The 19,597-nt window shown below is 41.2% G+C and overlaps 2 protein-coding genes across 8 annotated transcripts in view; both read left to right on the plus strand.

The window, feature by feature from the left end:
- Positions 1 to 337: 337 nt before the first annotated feature.
- Positions 338 to 4,814, plus strand: kcnj14 (potassium inwardly rectifying channel subfamily J member 14). Its single transcript, XM_026185960.2, has 3 exons — positions 338 to 2,154; positions 3,084 to 3,401; positions 4,451 to 4,814. Exons 1-3 carry the CDS (start codon positions 1,093 to 1,095, stop codon positions 4,679 to 4,681), a joined length of 1,611 nt encoding a protein of 536 aa, XP_026041745.1. The 5' UTR covers positions 338 to 1,092; the 3' UTR covers positions 4,682 to 4,814.
- A 3,771-nt stretch (positions 4,815 to 8,585) lies between these two features.
- myh14 (myosin, heavy chain 14, non-muscle) overlaps positions 8,586 to 19,597 on the plus strand; it is a 30,249-nt gene continuing 19,237 nt past the window's right edge. For 4 of the 7 annotated variants that reach the window (XM_080308337.1, XM_026185953.2, XM_080308335.1 and 1 more), the window contains exons 1-7: positions 8,586 to 8,773; positions 12,506 to 12,686; positions 14,653 to 14,859; positions 15,836 to 15,992; positions 16,936 to 16,963; positions 17,844 to 17,958; positions 18,859 to 18,906. In XM_080308337.1, the coding sequence (XP_080164463.1) occupies positions 12,519 to 12,686; positions 14,653 to 14,859; positions 15,836 to 15,992; positions 16,936 to 16,963; positions 17,844 to 17,958; positions 18,859 to 18,906 (723 nt within the window). In that variant the 5' untranslated portion in view covers positions 8,586 to 8,773; positions 12,506 to 12,518. Of the gene's footprint in view, positions 8,774 to 12,505; positions 12,687 to 14,652; positions 14,860 to 15,835; positions 15,993 to 16,935; positions 16,964 to 17,843; positions 17,959 to 18,858; positions 18,907 to 19,233; positions 19,246 to 19,597 lie in introns of all 7 variants that reach the window. The other 3 variants (XM_026185956.2, XM_026185958.2, XM_026185955.2) reach the window with 2 other exon arrangements.

The following is a 19,597-nucleotide window of genomic DNA, read 5'->3' on the forward strand; positions in this document are numbered from 1 at the left end:
GCTGTAAATGTAGTTATTGGCCAATATTATCCAGGAGGCAGTGCACAAAATACTTCTTTGAGAATCTGACAATGGCCATTAAACAGTTTTGCAGACACTTAAAAAGAACATGTGAAATTGTAAAGGCAGTGACATGATTGGAAAAGAAATGGCAAACAAATCATGTTTTTTTTTTTTCAGTTGGGTCCCTGGTGTTGGGAACAAAAGTTGTATTTCCTTTATCTGTGAAAAAAAAGTGATGAGAATAGCTTAAGCCAGCCGAATCAAGATATCTTGGCAATGAATTATGAATGATAAATAATAACAGTAGAGATTTGATGGTTTTGTATTGTCTTTTTCCTCAAGCCCTTCTCAAGTGGTTGTGAAAGTGGAGAGAAGTTTGATCGTAAGAATTGGCATGTTTCTTTCTTGTTTCAACTGCATGTTGGAAGTTATCATACTGTTTGACCTGAATTTGGCTTTGTGTTCTCTGCGTACGTTGTATATCATCACATTTCTATCCCATTGTCTTGCTCCATTGCATTATCAGCTTATATTTTTTGAAGTGTTTATCAAATGAGTCCTGCTCAAGCAAAAAACCTCAAGACTATCCTTTTAGTGTTTTCAACTATATAGAACCAATCCTGCATGTTTTTCTGATGTATGTCAAAGTTAGCCCAGCTCTACCACTCCTTGTCAAATGAAATTTTGCAGATCACAGAGTTGGACTCTTTGGGCTGCTATTGAAGTCATTCTTTTCAGCTCACCTCCTTTCACTAAAGTGACTGTGATTTAAGGTCATTGGTTGTTACTGAACTCACACTACAAGAAAGCCCATTAGCTTGCTGGGAATCCATTACTGAAAGGACTGACTGTACGGAGTAACAGAATAAAAAGTTGTGGAAGAGACACTGAAGAAAGTGATTGACCAATGGCCTTGGAGGGTGTTATCCTCTGGTTACCATTGGGCGCCATGGACCTACAATTATCTCTGTATTAAAAGAGACTGACTGTGACATTAACACCACACATAATTTCACTGACGGTATCGAGGTGCTTATTCATTACATCAATAAACAAGGCACACTTATAAATACAGAGAACTCATAGCAGATGATGGGGGCAGCACGTGTAAAACGACGCTTCAGTGCTGTGGTGGATGGGCCAGTGGAGGAGGAGGAGGTCATGAGGCTAGCACAGAGTGCTGCAGATACATCTGGCGGAGGGGGGAGCCCAGCGGGGTCAGGGACCCCAACCAGCCCCTCTCCGACCCATGCCCTCAATGGCAAAGCTCTGCCTCTTCAAAGCAACACCAACAATGCCCGGAGGCATGGTGCCATTGGAGAGTCAGCTGGAGGAGATGCAGAAGGAGAAGGTGGGTTGAGAGGAGGAAGAATGTGTTCAGGGCCCAAGAGTGGAAGAGGCAGTAGTGTAGGAGGGAGAGGGGAAGGCCGTTCTTCATCAGATCAGGATTCACTCTCTTCCCCCTCCACTACCAGCCGCCGGCGCAATAGGCGCTCAACCCGCCGGCCCCGACAACGCTTTGTGGGCAAGGACGGACGCTGCAACGTCACCTTTGTCAACATGAGCGAGAGGGGCCAGCGGTACCTCAGTGACCTCTTTACCACTTGCGTGGACATCCGCTGGCGATGGATGCTGGTCATCTTCACTCTCTCCTTCGTTCTCTCCTGGCTGCTCTTTGGATTTGCCTTCTGGCTCATTGCCTCCGCACATGGAGACCTCTCCATTCGGCTTACCTCCAGCTCAAGTTCATCTCCGGGATCAGGAGATGCTGGCTCTGGAGGAGAGTCTGATAGAGAGGCAGTGGTTGAGGAGCCATGCTTCTTCCAGGTGAACAGCTTCATGGCAGCCTTTCTGTTCTCCTTGGAGACGCAGACATCCATCGGTTATGGCTTCAGAAGTGTGACCGAAGAATGTCCCCTGGCGGTGGTGGCGGTCGTTTTGCAGTGCATTGTGGGCTGCATAATTGACGCCTTCATCATCGGGGCAGTCATGGCAAAGATTGCCAAGCCCAAGAAGCGCAACGAGACCCTGGTGTTCTCCAACACTGCTGTTGTGGCGTTGAGAGATGGAAAACTCTGTATGATGTGGAGGGTCGGAAACCTACGCAAAAGCCACCTGGTAGAAGCACACGTCAGAGCACAACTACTAAAGGTAAGTGGAAAAAATACAAATAATCATACTGATGAAAAAAGAGGCCAGAAAACAACCCTGACATGAAAAAGGTCAAAGAAGTTATCTGGTGATTGTAACGGAGTCAAAGTCAGGAATGCACCAAATAATAGAGGTTGCTACTGTGATAGAGCAGTGGAGGGAAAAAAAGAGAAAGAGAGAGGGCTGAGACCATCTGGCCCGTATTCTGTGGACCGTAGTTAATGAGAGCTTGTTTTATTTTCCCTCAGGGGTTAGGAAGATTTACCATGGATTAACTTGCCCACAATTCTTTAACTAAGGACCATTGTCCTTCGTCATCTCATTTCCTCTTGTATACTGTATCACTGTGGGTTCTGTGATTGTTTTCTATGACTACTGAAGTTTACCCTAATGTTTGTCCTTATATCTGTAGTTTGCATGTGTGTTCCCTCAGGATTTTCTGTAGGATCAAAATCTGTAGCACATTTTGGCTGCAGTGTGGAGAATTTGATCTCTTTTAATAGCATGACCATATCAAAGTTTAGGCAGGGCAGATGGGATTAAGTTTGAGGATGAAGGGAATACAATTGTGAGTGCTAAAACTGGATATTGTTCAAAAGCAAGGTTGGGTGAGTGATAAGCCTATGGCTTGGCAAGGTGACTAAAGAAGTGCATAGTGAGATTCAGCTGAATATAATAACCAAATGCTAGACAATTCGGTCAGGGTAAGATTATTAATTTACAATGCTTTCATCAGATTACCTTTAGAAAATGTCAAGTGTTACCTTCAAGGTGATATCACGATGTAATTAATTAACCTTTGTTCCAATAATAAAAATCTTTCTGTTTTCTTTTTAATATTTCCTCAAAAGCCTTAATGAACTGAAATATCTAATGTGGGATGTGATATGGACCAAATAATGACTTTTACATTTCAAACCTGCTCCCAGTCAAGGGTGACACCAGAGGGAGAGTACCTCCCACTGGACAACGTGGACATCAACGTGGGGTTTGACACCGGCACTGACCGCATCTTCTTGGTCTCGCCTGTAACAATTGTCCATGAAATCAATGAAGAGTCGCCTTTCTTTGAGATGGACCAAAAAACGCTGGAGAACGACTCTGACCTGGAGGTGGTGGTCATACTTGAAGGCATGGTGGAGGCCACAGCCATGACCACGCAGTGCCGCAGCTCCTATCTGGCTACTGAAATCCTCTGGGGACACCGCTTTGAACCAGTGCTCTTTGAGAGGAAAGATGGCTACCAGGTGAAAACAGAAGTACAGACAGAAAACTCTTTTTTCCATTTAATCCTGACACAGCTTCCAGTCTTTAAATCTAAGACCATTTTACGTCATCACTGATGCATAGCCTTGACGTCATATATATTTTACCAGGTTTTTTGATAAAATAGGAGTGAAGCTGAGCAAACTAAATATAATTCAGTGTGTTTCTCCATTTATCATTTAGTAGCAAAGCCTCAGTGGTGCCAAAAAAAGAGTGGAGTTGATGTTTAAAACTTTGATAGTCTTTGATAATCAACTTAATCCTGTCTGAGCTGCTGATTGGGTAATAGTTAGTCAATCTGCAACATTTTGTGTTACCATTAATTGAAAAGGCTATGAGTCATTCTCTTCCCTCAATTCTGCTGTTATATCTCAGATTGCATACTTTCGTGTTTACACTTGCTACTTTCAGCATGTTTACATTAACAAGCATAGCTACATGCAGGGAAATACCACCACCATGGTAATGTGTTCATAACAGTCAAGAAGTTATGTTTTCACTCTCAATAGTTGGCATGTGTTGACGTGTTGTTTGGTGTTAACGTGTGTTTCCTTGCTGTCTGCAAAGTAGAAGCTAGATATTTGGCCAAAGGCTTGACAACCTATGTGACAAAGCACGTGAAAATGCAGACCGAGAATCCCGACTGTGCACAGAAACAACCAAGAGATGATGCAATCCAGAACAGCCAGACTTCATCAGCCAGAAAGCATCAGAAATTTAGCATTACACAGATTTTAAAATTAAGCATCAGCAAAAGTAAAACTCTATCAGCCCTAATTGTACATTACATAACATATGTATTGTTTTGCTCCTGGGAGAGAACAAAAGTCACTTTAAGATTGGATCTTGAAAGGCATCAGCATACAAAAATATGCCAAATCAAACATGCAGGTGAATAAGGAAGCACTCAGAAGTAGCGTCTTCTATTCAGCAATAAACATTCTTCAACTAAACATCAGCAGGGTTGTATTGTCATTTTGAGCCTTTTGAGCATTTAATTAAAAGTCACTGCTCTATGCTTTTTTTCCAGGTGGATTACTCATTTTTCCATCGGACCTATGAAATCCCGAACACACCTTCCTGCAGTGCTAAAGATCTGGCCGAGCAGAAATACATTCAGAGTTCACGGTCATCATTCTGTTATGAGAACGAAGTAGCTCTGCAGCTTGCCTCCCCCGACGGTGAGCTGGGTCAAAACCTTGAGTTTGCCTCCCCACCGACCCGGAGGCAATCCATGGCAGAACATCTCCACTACAACTGAACGGAAGGCAAAAAGACAGGAAACCGACTTCAGAGAATGAACTGATATGATGATGGGAGACAGAATAGTAGAGAGAGCCTTGAATAAACCAGTGTACAATAAAGGATAGGAAGAAACGCTATTTACAGAAGAGGAAGAAATATTTAGTGCGAACATTAGCAAGTTTGGTGTTACTCTTTTGGTGAGTTGGGTTTAGTACACTGACCTAGTTGTCTAATTGGTCCTGGCAATCTTTCAAAATCATTGAAAACTGCTAAGTCTCACATCTGGCCCATCACTACCACAGCACACAGTCTGACTCTAATACCTGACTGACAAGGGTATGCAACAGCGCCCCATGGTGGCTACCACATGTAATTGACCCTCAATTTTTATGACGGGAAGATTTTGACCTCTGTTGGAGGTAATGTTTTAGCTTCTGAGGAATGTATTCCACTAAGATGCTCACTTATCACTTTTGTTCTTTTGTTCTTTTATTTTCTTATGGTAAGTATGGATTATGCACTTTTTGACATCACGGACTTAGAATGTATTTGAGATAAGCCAAAGCAGAGCAACAGTAACATGGAGAAACAGCTTTAAACTAGCAGCGGTTTTGAGATGTTTGTTCCATGTAGATGTATTTTCTCTGTGTTGTTTGTTTTTTGGCTTTTTTCCATGTGTGATGCAAAGAAAAAGATGTTCACTGATTGTAAACTTTTCTTGATTTTAACATTTTGTGTTGAGTGGAATAGCATGATTGTAGGGTCTCAGACCACACAGGTGATCCAGATGTGATGATCGCCATGCATTGTTTTATGGCGCTACTATCAAAGTATGCTGTTATCTCTTATGTCTGTAAAAGCAGCCTCGCTATTGTTTTGGTGTGCTATTTTTGCATTATTGTACACTTTAACTGAGCTATAATACTGTAATCTTTTAAGTGTTGGTGGTGCAGACTGAATAGTGAATATAAGGCAATAGCATTGGAGACCTACACTCACTTTCCATTTCTACAATTCTGCAAGAAGTGACTGAAGATCCAACTGGAAACTACATCAGACTCCCAAAAAATTAAATCTGGGTTGTTGGGAGTTTTTTGGCTCATAAAATCATGTAATTTCCTTAGGTGGTAGGTGGTGCCTTCATAACAGAGCAGACATTTTGCAAATGTCCCTTCATCTGCATGATGTTGAAAATGTCCTTGAATTGTATTTTTTTATCATGTGCATTTGCAAGATGACCACTTTTAGTGTGCAGTATGTGCTAAGATGAAAAAAACTGAGAAATCCCCATATAAACATGCCGTGATGAATGAATCTTTTACCCGTAATATAATGTAAGCTATGTAATAGTTGCACTTTCTAGATATATTACAAAGCGCCTGAGATATTTCTGTTTATTTTAACATTAATAATTAAGAGTAAATAATGCCACCTCAGTATGTAAGTGTTTGATTGCAGCATGTGTTGGCAAAGTGTGGGGGCCGCAATGCCGTGTTGAGTGTTGACCAGTAATCAGCCTGTCCGACGCACAACCTGGAAACTTGTTGTTTGCACTTTGCACTAATTATGGAGACTAATATCACTGATGAAACTTTATAAAAGCACAGTAGTGTTGCAGGAACAGCACAGGCTAACTTCAGTGCATCGATCGCAGTGTTCTGACTGATAACATATTATCTCTTATAAATAGTGTTAATGCTGTTCCATGTCTGTCTTCCCTTTCACTTCTCTATTATGGCTACCATTTTCTATTTATAGGCTGCACAGGAGGTCATGTCATTTTCTCCCTGCATCCACTTCCATGAAATGTAACTTGAACTTACAGCACCATCACTTTACTATGATGGGACTTTTTAAACACAGCAGAAAGAAATAGATGGATTGATTTGGATTCACTTTTCACAGTACAGTACATTTTATACATAGTGTAAAGCACAGAGTAGTATAATGTAATACCTCTTTTTTAAATAAATTAAGTGATATGAAATCGACAAAAGCTACTGTTCTAGGATTTGGGGGGATTTTCTGAGGAGAAATTTTTCTTTTCTTTTTTTTTGCTCCAGCAGACACTAGATATATAATTTCAGAGCTGCCTCAGGCACAAAGCACTTCCAGAAAAAAGAGAACAGTGTTATAGAAGAAATAAAACATGGGGATTCAATTGTGATTATTGGGTGTGTCCTTATTTATACTCCTTGCACTCTCTGTACTTCACCCAGTTAGCCTATGTTTTAAAAGGACATTCCACTGCAGCAATTTTACATGAATATCTTCCTTGTGTTGTACTTTCAGTGATTATTTCAGCCAATTACAGAAAATGTGACTAAACAGTTACTGAGTTATTTATAAAGGGGGAAAAAAAAACTTTATGATGTAAGTGAAACTGTAGTAATCAAGTGTAATTTGATTAATATGTTTACCCCTTATTTTCTTATCAAAATTCAAATATTAAATGAAAATTATATCACTGCTGATGAATCAGACGTAGAAACACAGCCCGCGAAAAGAATTGTGTTCTGACTAAAAGGACACAGAGCAGGTGTGGCACGGGTGATAAATGTAACCAAGTCAACCAAATATGATTTTTTTTAGGGAATATAAACAAGGGTTTGATGCAAATCATTAATTCACTGCTGTTCAGCTTGTTTCCTTTTTTTTTTCTTTTATTGAGCAAGCAGCACGGTGGGACAGTGGTTAGCGCTTTTGCCTCACAGCAAGAAGGTCCTGAGTTTGACTTCAATATTTAGCTGCTGACTTTCCGTGTGTCTCTGGGTGCTTTGGCTTCCCCCCACAGTCCATAGACATACAATTAGTGGAACTGAATTAACCGGTGATTCTAAATCACCCATAGGTGTAAACCTACCCCACCCAATGAACAAATGGGTGGGGTAAAAAAACAACAAAAAAAACATGCCAAGTTGAACAGAAAAAGAAAGTTTTCCTGCTTATGCTATGGTAATTCCTCGTGGGGCATTCTCTAAAGGTTCTCAGGAATTTTGTGACATGTAGGTCTGTATTAGAGAATAGAATAGAATAGAATAGAATAGAATAGAATAGAATAATCTTTTAATTATACCACAAGGGGAAATTTGGTTGTATCAGCAGCCAAAACACACTTATACAAACAGAACAGGACACAGAATAGAAGCACAATTTTTACATATTTACATCATGGACAGTAGTTACCAAAGCAGAGTACTGTACAGTACAGTATTATTGTTACAGTCACAAATACAAGGACTAGACTCTCTATTATTTTAATTTATTTTATTTTATTGACAAATTTAATATTATTTAATATATGCGTTACGTTTTGCGTGCAAACAAATATATAATTTTAAAGCAGAAGTTGAGATTTCATAGTTTCTCGCTATTACTCTGATATGATTGGTGTAAATATTTACTTATTTACTAACCGTGCTACTCTTGGAAATTTGGGGTGATCTGAATCAGGCACCTTGAATCAGATCTTTCCAAGAAACCCTGTATTGAGCTTGAAGGTGAAGTCAAACGATTCCGATCCCAGATCAGCGTCTGCAGACACTCGCTGCCAGTCAGTGGTAAACAAAGAGCGCGCAAATCCCCCTACTGTAGCGCGAGAGCGCCGCACGGCACCTGCTCCAGCGCTCCGATTTGCTGTTTGCCATGTCATTCAGAAGAAGCCCCGCCTCACGGCAGTTAGCATTGGTTAAAGGCGGAGACGTCTGCGCCGCTGTTGTCTCGATTCGTCAGCGCGAGCGCTTTATGACCGTTTTAGGGCGGAAAGCTCCCGTCGTATTCAAGAGGCGGGTCTACGGCTCGGTTCTAGATTTTGATTGGACTCGTTTCTCTCTAGACCTGTCTAAAACCCGTCTGCTCGTACTTGGTTGGTCCGCTAGCAGGAAGTCCTTCTCCGAGGCTGAAGCCGCCGAGTTGCCCTCAGTGCTCTCTGTCTATTTTATTCTCACCGAGGAGTGTGTGTTGCTCCACTGTGAGAGCAATGCAATGATAAAAGCCGCATATGCGGTACGCTACACACCTATCAGGCAGGAAAATAACCCAAGAAACAGCCTCATCCCGGTTCCCCTCACACCGCAGCCTTATCCACACCTCAAAGCGGAACCTGAAGGTAAGACATTTAATTGCCTTTACTCTAATCCAACTCGTAAATAGCCAGTGTAATATCCTCAACGTATCATTTTTTTAGTGGAGCTGGCTAACCTCGTATGGTTAGTCTAAATGCGGTGGCTTAACGCCTAAATGTGAAACAGCAGAGGGGCTGGGGGCATTTAATTTAGGATTGGTCTTTGTGCTAAAAAAGCCTTTCATCGAAATGACCTGAAGTCTGGCCAAGAAAAGCAATTATTCGACCTTATTTTTAACATTCCGACCCATATTACCAAAATCTGTTGGTCCATTGTGATTTTTGTGTGATAGTAATAATGGTAATGATGGTGGTATTAATATTATTATTGTTATAAATAATAATGATGATAGGAAAAAAGGCTGTTTTTGTGGCTGCCACATGCATGCCGTTCACAGTCATTTAAAGGCTGGGGCCCATATGGTTTTTCATGTCTTACGTTCAAGGTGTGGTTGTCTTCGTCAGGTTTTTTTTCCATTTGAGCTGAAGCTACGGTTTGAAAATGCAGGTTAGTTCACAGAGCTCCAGCTTCGCAGCTGGACTGCTCCTGCAGGCGCCGCACTGCAATTATTACAGCCTGTGGTTTTTTTTTTTTAATAATAATGTCACCTTTTCCTCAACGTGTCCGCTTTAAGTGCGCAGATGCCACGGTATCGTCCCCGATGCTGTGTGCCACTTGGCATCAAAGCTGAAGAAAAGGCGTTTCCAGCTCCCCCACCCGTCACGCGCAAGCACCCACACAGTAATTACACGCGCACACACATACAGAGAAAAGAGGACCCCCGCAGTGAATGACCTCAGTTCAAACTCACAAGGTATTGTCTAAGGGCTGCTGCTCAGTGTTCAGGGTGTTGCTATGGAGGAGAGCAGTCAAGGTTTGGCAACTCCAGCTGCTGCAGGACGAGTTTGCTGCTTTAGTCCACGATGTACTGCGACATCCTGGGATACGACCGCCTGTGCAAGGAGTTTGCTCCAAGTTCATCGGTGGCATCGATGAGGCTCAGCAGCATCGTGCACTACAGTTACAGAGCTGACAATGCAAAGACCTGACTGATGATAGGGCTGATTGAAGAATAGCCTGTGGAAACAGGTTACATCTCATGCATTTTCTCTTCGTAGAGACATAATTCATATGTCAGATTGTTATTTCTAAGCCCAAAACGAACAATACACTCTGACTGCTAATAAGTTTTACCCCAACCCCGATAGAGCACATTTCTTTGTGGCATTTAGAGGTATTAAATGCATATTAGTCAGCCGCATGATTCACTCACATGACATGTTTGTACATTACTTCATCAATGCTGGCTGCAGTAAACCCATGTTTCTCTTCTCCTGGAAATAGTCTGTATATAGTCCCAGGCAAATAAAGTGTTTGTTGTTATATTTATTTAAAACTACATTACCCAGAAATATGAGAAAGTAGTAAGAAATAGACTTGGGGCTGAGTGGCACATGTGGGAAGTTTGAACTTAATAACAGTTGCACAGCTGTTTTATGTCACCCTGGGATCACATATTTTCCATACTGACTGTCTGGGTGGTGGCGACTCTTTTGTCAGCATGTTTACTCCACACCCACAGTTGTATTAAGGTTACAGGTATGGTAATCACAGGGCTGGGGACAGACGGGCCAAAAAAAGTGAGATGAATAGCAAGAATCAAGCTCGATGACATACCTGTTAAAGCATGGAGGATAGGCCTAAAGCTAACACACTCACCCTATACGACGGCACAAAAGCCTGTCTGGTCAGACTTGACTTGTTCAAAGGTAATCCCTTGTGCTTGTTTCAGAGGAACGTGTATTAGCTCATTCCTTCATAAAACTGAATTCTGTTAATTTCAATGACCTCACACAAAAAAAAAATCACCTGCATACTCACCATTTAGACCATCAGATGCCACAGATTTATATTAACATGACACTAATAGCTGAAGCTGGGATGCTAGAAAGATTAATCAAAAGGTTAATGTTATTTTAGGGAATCTAATTATCTGTTAACTAACAGATAATAAAACCATCTTGCTATCAGTGGTACAGTAAGTAGGTCCCAGGTTCAAACCCTGGCCCTTCTTGTCCAGTTAACAGGTTTTTCCCTTTGCTTACAATGATTTTCTCTGGGAAATCCAGTTTCTCCCATTATCAAAAAACCTGCTTAGTTAATGCTTCCTGTCTCAACCCAGATTAAGATTCTCTTTTGCAAGAAGGTCTTAATCTCAAGAGTTTCGCTTCCTGGTTCAATAGAAGATATGGAAAGTCTTAAAACACCTCTTGGCCTTTATTTGGGTAGATTAAAAAAAACATTATCTAAACCAACTTAAATATCAGTATCATGAGGACAAAAATGAAATGTGTGCATAGAATCACCAGGCAAATCTGCAAAAAAGTATAATTTTTTTTTAGCTGTTATAACAAATTTGCTTTACACATGAAACATCTGCAGTTTAAGACCAGGAGGAGACTGAAACCCAGTCCTGAGGGATACAAGCTCCTGCATTCCCAGTTCTATTCCCAGGCCTAGATAAATGGGAGGGTTGTATCAGGAAGGATATCCAGCATAACATCTGCGCTAAATCAAAAAGCCTGGATAACCATCTGCTGTGGTGACCCCTTGGCATTAGGGGAGCCACCTAAAGCACCTATACCTTACTCCACTCCGAGCATCTCTGCTGTTGACATAGATTTCAGTTCAGCATACTCTGAGCGCATTTTTGACATTTCCGTTTTTTTTTCTAGATAAATTTTTTTTGTTCTGTTAAAAGTCAGAAAGTATCATAATGTAATAATTTATAATAATGTACATTATCACGTCAGCAGCTCACAATATCAACTCAAAATGTCCTCACTTTACTTTCAGAGATTCAAAGAGATTAAAATAGCATCAAATATTCATTTTTGTTTTACTGATTGTTTCTCATTAAGTGATGAATAAAATAAATAAAGCAGTGGTAACAGCTGCCACACCTGCAACCGGGCTTTTCTGGTTGGCTTTATTGCCCCTCCTAGTATATTTCTTAGTTGTCTGAGTAGCTGAATCATTATGTTGTAGTACTGCAGTGATCCTGGCTATAGTTTGCCTTCATGTGTTAGATTAGCTGCTACTTTTAGACTGTCACCTCGTCTTCCACAGGACCCCAGCCCCTAAGGCGAATCAGCATTTTGGCACCACTGTGTCCAAGTCCTCAGTGAGAGGGCCTCTACAGTTTTATCTCTGCTGAGTCCAGTGGGCTCTAGTGCCTTATCTATTTCAAGTTAACAATAGATCCAGTCCATTTTGATCTCCTCTTCTTACTGCTTTCCCACCCTTTTCCCTTCCCATCCTTCCCCCTCTTCACTGTCATGTCAGTTTACTCAGTGGATTGATGTATCTCGCTGTTCCTCCACCCCTCCAGCTCTCCACCCAGCCATCTCTCTGTCTTTCTTTCATTCCTGTCTTCTCCTTGATTTGCTGTGTCTTTCAATTAGGCCATCGCTGGCCAAAACTCGGCTGGATATGGCTTGCGTGCTACTATTGCTCTTCCTATATATGTGGGTGCGTGGTTGGTTGCACATCAAGTGTGAGATGTCTTGGCACAGAATCACATTAGTATCACAGTACGACAGTCCTTTATATCCTCTGCAGAGCTCCAGTTTGTAGGCCTGTGGCAAGAAGTGGCTCAACAGGGAATGACTTTTTGTTGCGCCCTTTTTTTCATGTCTAATTCTCTCCTTACCTAGTGCCAGAAGTACCATGTCCAGGCCAACGGGGGGCGGTGCCAACGATGTCACCCGCTTCCTGTCATCGGGCACAGCGCCAGGGTCTCCCAACTCCAACAACTCTATGTTCTCTGCTGCCAGCCAGGCTGACTGGGCAGCTAAGAGGCTGGTGTGGGTGCCCTCAGAGAAACAAGGCTTCGAGGTGAGCTGCCATGACATGCGGTGCACGAGCACAAACATTTCAAATGCAGGATGTTAACACAATAGACAAGTTTCACTTGTTTTCTCATTCCTTCCTTCCACTGTCTGAGTTTGTTAATCCCCTGGTGAATTATTGGCCCTGAGTGTGTGCCCTTAGTTAAAGGTGTGTCAGACAGGTCAGGCACAGACATGGGCTGTGTGTGTGTGTGTGTGTGTGTGTGTGTGTGTGTGTGTGTGTGTGTGTGTGTGTGTGTGTGTGTGTCACATTTTTTATGTTTGAGGAGGTTTTTGTTACTATAGCAGTGCTCTATTTATTCATCTTGTTGGATTATTTACTTTTGATTTGTGATGGTTACTTACATATGTAACTATGTAAGGTCTAAGTCATCAGCAGCGATTACCTCTACCTCTATTACCTCTAAGCATGCACGTCAGCTTGATAAGACCTCAGAGGGTTAAGTGTAGTTAGTATCACAGGCACAGTCTTACAATTTAATATTTTTGATTACGTTATTTACTTTTGTCATTTAAATTGTTTTACTTCCACTTAGTTTCCAGTTGTGATTTGCTCATTTCAGTTTGGCCTTTAGTCTTTAAAAATATTTAGTTTCATTTTCTTTACAATTTAAATGTGGGTGTATCCATCATGGACAAGTTTTCACAAGCTCAGAAAAGATATTACAGTAAAAAGAAAAAAACTTGATGTCATTTAGACATTCCAGTAAAAAGAACAAACAAAAGCGTCACCATGCTTGTTGTGCTGAAACATTTAACCACATTGATCCGTACTAAAACTAAGCACATGTCTCAGTTCAGAATTTATCTTTATTTCATTTATCTAAAATGTTTTTCACACCTTATTTGGTTAACTGTAACAGCCTTGATCATGAGGCCCTCATGTTATTTGTCTCACTTCACCTTGCTACTTGTCTAATGCTCATGACAAGTTTGCAGTGTGCATGTTGAAGGAAGTGACATAAGAATTTGAAGATTTGTCTCACAGCCTCTCTCTGTCTCTGCTGGACTCGTTTCATAAAAAAGCTCTATGAATAGAACAATACGCTCCTTCAGCCTCCCAATGTTAAAGAGGCCTTTGCAGAGACACTGACTTCATTTTACAATCATGATCAAGCACACACACACACACACACACACACACACACACACACACACACACACACACACACACACACACACACACAGAGAAAGGCATGCACACTGTCATCTAGTTTCATATTCTTAGCTGGTAGTTCAGTGTGACTAACATTCACCCACATGAATGCAAACACGCACAAACACACACACATTTTGCGTGTTGTGCATATCAAGTAGTGGAGAGAATAAAATGCAGCAGAGCAGGGTCCTGCAACATGGTCAGAGCTTGAGATCAGTACTTCCTGTCCAACAAGCACGAGATCAGCAGCGTGACAAAGGAGGTCGTCTCTGTCCTCATCTGTCACCGTCTATTCTCGTCATGCTGTCAAATGTAATGACACTCATGCTCCAAACAACACTTGGTCCCATTCTGACAAACATTTCTTTTTAAATATAGTTACAATGTTTGCTGTATTTTAAATGTGGGTAGGAGTTTTTTCTTCTTCTGAGGTGTAGTAAATGTGTGCATTCATTTTGGCAGTTTTCTTTAGCAAACTTCAAGTTATGTGAATGAAGTTCGACCTGATGTGCAGGCTTTCTGTTCTCCTCTAAGCTGAATAGAACTATACAGCTTAATATGCTTGATACAGGAAACTGTTTAACAGTTCGTTTGTTTTTTAAGTCAAAGATACATTTATTATAAGTGTCATCTGTTTGGAAAGCTGTTCTGAGTGATTTTGAGTCTGCCAAGTAGCATCTTCATAGCATCGTTGTGATCCAACAGTCTGCCCAAAAATCCTTTTATTAAACAAGTTTCATTTTGTTCTCAGTTACGAGGTGAAAACTCCTCAATGTTTTTCTATTAAATCCAGTCTGCCAGCATCCGAGAGGAGCGCGGTGATGAGGTGGAGGTGGAGCTGACAGACAGCCAGCGGCGGGTGACCTTGTCCAGGGAGGAGGTGCAGCGTATGAACCCTCCGCGCTTCAGCAAAGTGGAGGACATGGCCGACCTCACCTGCCTCAATGAAGCGTCGGTGCTGCACAACCTGAGAGAGAGATACTACTCTGGCCTGATCTATGTGAGTGCACCAACCACAGCTCACACTGTACACACATGCATGAGCAAGAGGAAGCAGTCGCTGGACACGTGAAGTCCTGGATGTTGTGTACATGTGAAGTGCGGTGGGATCTCTTGTGTAAGCTGATATGCATCGGTAAGAGATGCATTTCAGCTTGTGTGGAGTCAGTTTACGAAGTTGTTGTGTGGGTGTGGGGCAGCTATGGGGGCATCTTCAGTTTCTGCTGGAAAAAAAAGGGGGGGGGGGTGCAGATGTAAGATATCAGTGAAGTGGCATTTAAAGTGAAATAACATAAAGAAAATTGACTCGATTAAATGCAGAGCTTCCTGTTAATGATGTGTAAATAATGGAGGATGCTAAATAAGAGGTGGAAAGTCAGGAACGCAGAGAGATTGTTGGAATAGCTTTGAAGGGTGTATCATACTATTGGATAAGATAGGTGTGGGGGGCTTTCATGACTTTCATTTATGCAGCAATCATCATGGGAGCTTTATTGGTGTTGACACACTGTGTGTCATCACTGACTGTGTTTACAAGAGGTGCAATTTTTCTTTGAATTTTTAAAATCAATCCTTCTGTGCACAATCCTGTGCATTAATATGTAACCCAGGATGCTCTATACAATCTTGGCAGCACTGTTGCCTCCCTTCTGTGCTTTCTGCTAAAGCAACAGTTTAATGAGATCGTGATACTGCAGATTTTACACAGGCCGCCCACAGAACATGTAATTTTTGTCAGTCTACTGCAGTCTGGCCTAAATTACTTGTATTAAGTGTGTCAGAGGTCAGAAAAGTTGCAGATTTTGAAAAACAGTCATTAAACTCACTATCTTCTTCATAAAGTTGTATTTTTGAATTATAGAGTATAAAGAATAGGACTATGAGAGGTAAGACAGTTATATTCTGCTGGGATTGACATCCCCCACGCAAAATTAGGTCAGTGTGAATCTCTCTCTCCTGTGTGTGTTTTCTTCTAGACATATTCAGGGCTTTTCTGTGTGGTTGTGAACCCATACAAGAACCTGCCAATCTACACAGAATCCATTGTGGAAATGTACCGAGGCAAGAAACGCCACGAGATGCCCCCTCACATCTACGCCATATCAGAGGCTGCTTATCGCAGCATGCTGCAAGGTACTTAGTACTGTCTGTGACCTCTAACCCTTAGTTAACTCTGACCCTGTACATGTTCCGTGATCTTTGATCACTAAGCCACATTGTGAATACTGTTTCAAGGTGTGGTATATTCCTGGCTTTTATCAAAAGCCTGAAAAGTTAAAACAAATATACGGGATGGTATTTTTACAACTGAGATTTCCAAGAGTGGCACTCCTTTTAACGAACAGTCAATCCAGTGATATAACTGTGTATTCGTTGTGGTTAACCGCATAACTTTACATGTAATAGCAATTACTGACAGATACTTTTCATGCCCTCCCCGCCTTTCATGTAGAGTTTATTAAATGAGACAGAAAGGGTCGGTTGAGCAATGTCTCTGCCTTTGAGTGACTACCTGAGATAACAGAACAGGGCAGATGAGACTCTTTAGTCGAAATTACTACCTCACACCTCTTTAAGGGTAGGTGTGTTACCGAGGTGATTCAACCTGTATGACCAGTATGAATTCCTCCAGGCTGAGCGCGTGGGAATCTTAAAAGCAAATGCAAGCAATGTTGCAAACAGTGTCCACCCATTGACTACCAGTGTTGAGTGGTTTGGCAGCCTGGAGAGACCAGTTCAGCTGGTGACCAGCTTTGCTTTACAGCTCTTATTGAAAAGAAGTGACTGACATGCAGAGAAAAAGGGCTCAAATACACAGAATATTTATTTATTTGGCTGCATGGATTTCCACAGCACTTCATGCCCAGTTTGTGGGGGTGGAGGTTTAATATAACATGAGCCAGCTAATGCCTTAGAAAGCCTCTTCACTCCCATGGAGCAATCTACAGTGTGTTATTTCAAGGAATCATATGTCATTTATGTAATTCATTTTTATTCATTTTAGCCAAACTTGTTGTTGAACGGTTGGCGTTTTATGTCGCCCCCATGACCTTGTGACGTGTTTTCTCTCCCACAGACAGAGAAGATCAGTCAATCCTCTGCACGTGAGTAGCCTGCAGCAAGCCATCAGTGTGTCTCTGTGTACATGCTTTGTCATTTGGGAGGAGAATTTTCTAGTGTTTGCTGGAGTCCTTCTGCATTTGTATATTCGGTGTGCATTTCCTTTAATTAGTATGCATTGAGGCCTGCATGCACTCATGTGTTTATATTTGTAACTAAATGTGGTGCAAATCAAAACACTCTGGTCCTTTTATATAGATCAGAAGAGGAAAATGTGATAATTTCAGATTTTATCTGGGATTTTATATTTTTTCCAAGAAAAAAACAAAAATCTCAGCTGAGTAAATTTACATCTTAGTAATTCTTCCATGTAGCTACGTACACAGTTTCTATAATTGAGCGAAAAATAACACAGAAAATCGACTAAGACTTCAGTACCATATTGTGAATATAGCCAGCCTCCTGTCTGTGTGCACCCTACCTGCTTGCTTGCCTCTGATCCTACCATCCTGCTCTTCTTCCTGCCAGACTCTTCCTGTCATTGTCAAGGCTCCCAAATCAGGCTCATCTCGAGTCAGTCTCAAAGTGTGTGTGTGGAACAATTCGGCTGATTCTTTCAGATCTTTTACAGCTGCTATTTTTGTTCCTTTCTCCTCCATTATTTTCCAAAAGCAACAACACTAGCATAGCCTATATCCTTCACACCTGCCTTCTGTTTAGACCTGTGGTCTTTGAATGCACTGCATGGGCTCTAATGTTTATTATTGTGACTAGTGTGCGTTTGGCCACTTGTTCATGTGGATTCTCTCTCTGTAAAAATTATATATACCAATTCATGATTGAGACCATATGTTGAAGACCGAACATTTAGGCCAACAGGGGAATTAGCTGTGTTCCTTACATAGTTTTGTGTTTGTATTTCAGAGGAGAGTCCGGAGCTGGGAAAACGGAGAACACTAAGAAAGTCATCCAGTATCTGGCTCATGTTGCCTCCTCCCATAAAGGTGGCACTCTGGGTAGAAAAAAGGAAGCTGTGCAGGTATGTTACAGCAGAGGTGCAACAGAACAGAAGAAGAGCAGCTTGGAGAACACATCACATACAGAAAGGCTTTATAGAAACTTGGGAATAAAACAGGAGGGGAATGACAGGAAGGATAGAATGGGTGAAGAAATAACTAAGGATTGATGTGAGAAACCAATAACTGCAGTCTGCACTCTAAATACTGTACAGTTTAAATAAACCCAGTTACAACTATTTCAGGTTGACATTGCTGTTTACGTATTAGGCAGTCTTCGACCACTAAATCACCAATCTAGGAAGAGTATTGCATGTTTTAAGCGTGAAATGCTGCCCAGCTGGTGTATATGTAAAGAAAGACTGACGCTACTCTTGATGTCTTACAGTTAACTTTGGGTCTAAAAACAGGGGCTGTTAGTGTAGAAAGACTAAAAACTAATTTGAAACAGCTTGAAAAGATTGTCTTACTTTCTGTGACTCATGTACTGCAGTGTTTTAAGTGATTATTAAAGGGAGGCTGTGGAGCTTAGCTGTAAATTAAACTGTTGTGTTTATATTGAGTGTTACTCTCCAAAATGCATTGTGTGTCTAACAATCATGTCGAGTCAGCTTCCTTCCTTATAAAACCATATGTTAGCTCCTGCATTGTTGACATCCAACTTCATGAGCTAGCACTCCTTTTCTTCTCCTTCTTCTTCTTCTTTTCTTTTTTTTCTTTCTTTATCTTCTTCTTCCCTGTTAATTGATATGATAAGACATACCAGGTTTTCTGTAGGTGCAGTTAAGTTTATTGTATCTTAGCTCGGAGTGGGCTTCCTCTTTGAATCATTCTGAGCATTATTTCTTACCTTCCTTCCTGCACTGGTTTTTCCTTCATTTTCTTTCGTCTGCACTGTCCTTCTCTCTTGCCTGCATGTTCAGATGGACGGCTCTAGGTCCTTAACAAGAGGCAGCACTATAGTGAACAGGGTGAGTTAACTCTGTCTTGCTGCCCTGTCCTTACTTTTGCTTTTCTCCTGCCCTGATTTCTGCCTAATGAACTCCAACTAACTCAAAGCAGAGTAACCTTAAACCATTGAACTGTCATGCTGATATTGTTGCTCATTAACAGTGAAGCCCTAGACAGTATATTCGATTTAGACTGTTTCTGTTCTTTTGTTTGTTGTTATGATTGTTGTCTTATTTGTCTTATTTGTCTTTTTATTGTTTGTTTGTTTATCCAATCCACATGTTTGTCCATCCACCCAATCTCCTCCCCGTTAAAACTTCATTTTTTTTCCACACACAATTCACCAGAGTATGCAATATGTGAGTATGAAATATTTAGAAAACTTGGGTTTTTATTTATGGGGAGTCCTTTTTTAAAAGTGAAACTCTTCCTGTAGAATATTTACAGGACCTGATATGATTGTCTTGCTTCATAGTGAGAATCATATCTTCCTTCTTTCTGACTTTCATCTGAATAACCCGTGGTCTTGTGGGTCTTTAGTTCTGGTAGTTAGTTCAGTCTCTACTGTTATACTCAGCGGGCAGGTGGTTGCAAAGTGTTTCTGCTGTAGATGTGGTTTTAATAACACAAACTGAACATGATGCAATTGAATGATGTGGGAGCGGGTGTGTTGTTGCAGCTGTTTGTGTGTACAGCGTTTGAAGTGTACAT

Source organism: Astatotilapia calliptera, chromosome 11 (genome assembly GCF_964374335.1).
Source record: "Astatotilapia calliptera chromosome 11, fAstCal68.1, whole genome shotgun sequence".
Classification (NCBI taxonomy): Eukaryota; Metazoa; Chordata; class Actinopteri; order Cichliformes; family Cichlidae; genus Astatotilapia; species Astatotilapia calliptera.

Coding starts and splice junctions, on each gene's coding strand:
- kcnj14 (XM_026185960.2), top strand. CDS start 1,093: ATGATGGGGGCAGCACGTGTAAAACGACGCTTCAGTGCTGTGGTGGAT. Junction 2,155..3,083: donor TCAGAGCACAACTACTAAAG/GTAAGTGGAAAA, acceptor ACCTGCTCCCAG/TCAAGGGTGACACCAGAGGG. Junction 3,402..4,450: donor AGAGGAAAGATGGCTACCAG/GTGAAAACAGAA, acceptor CTTTTTTTCCAG/GTGGATTACTCATTTTTCCA.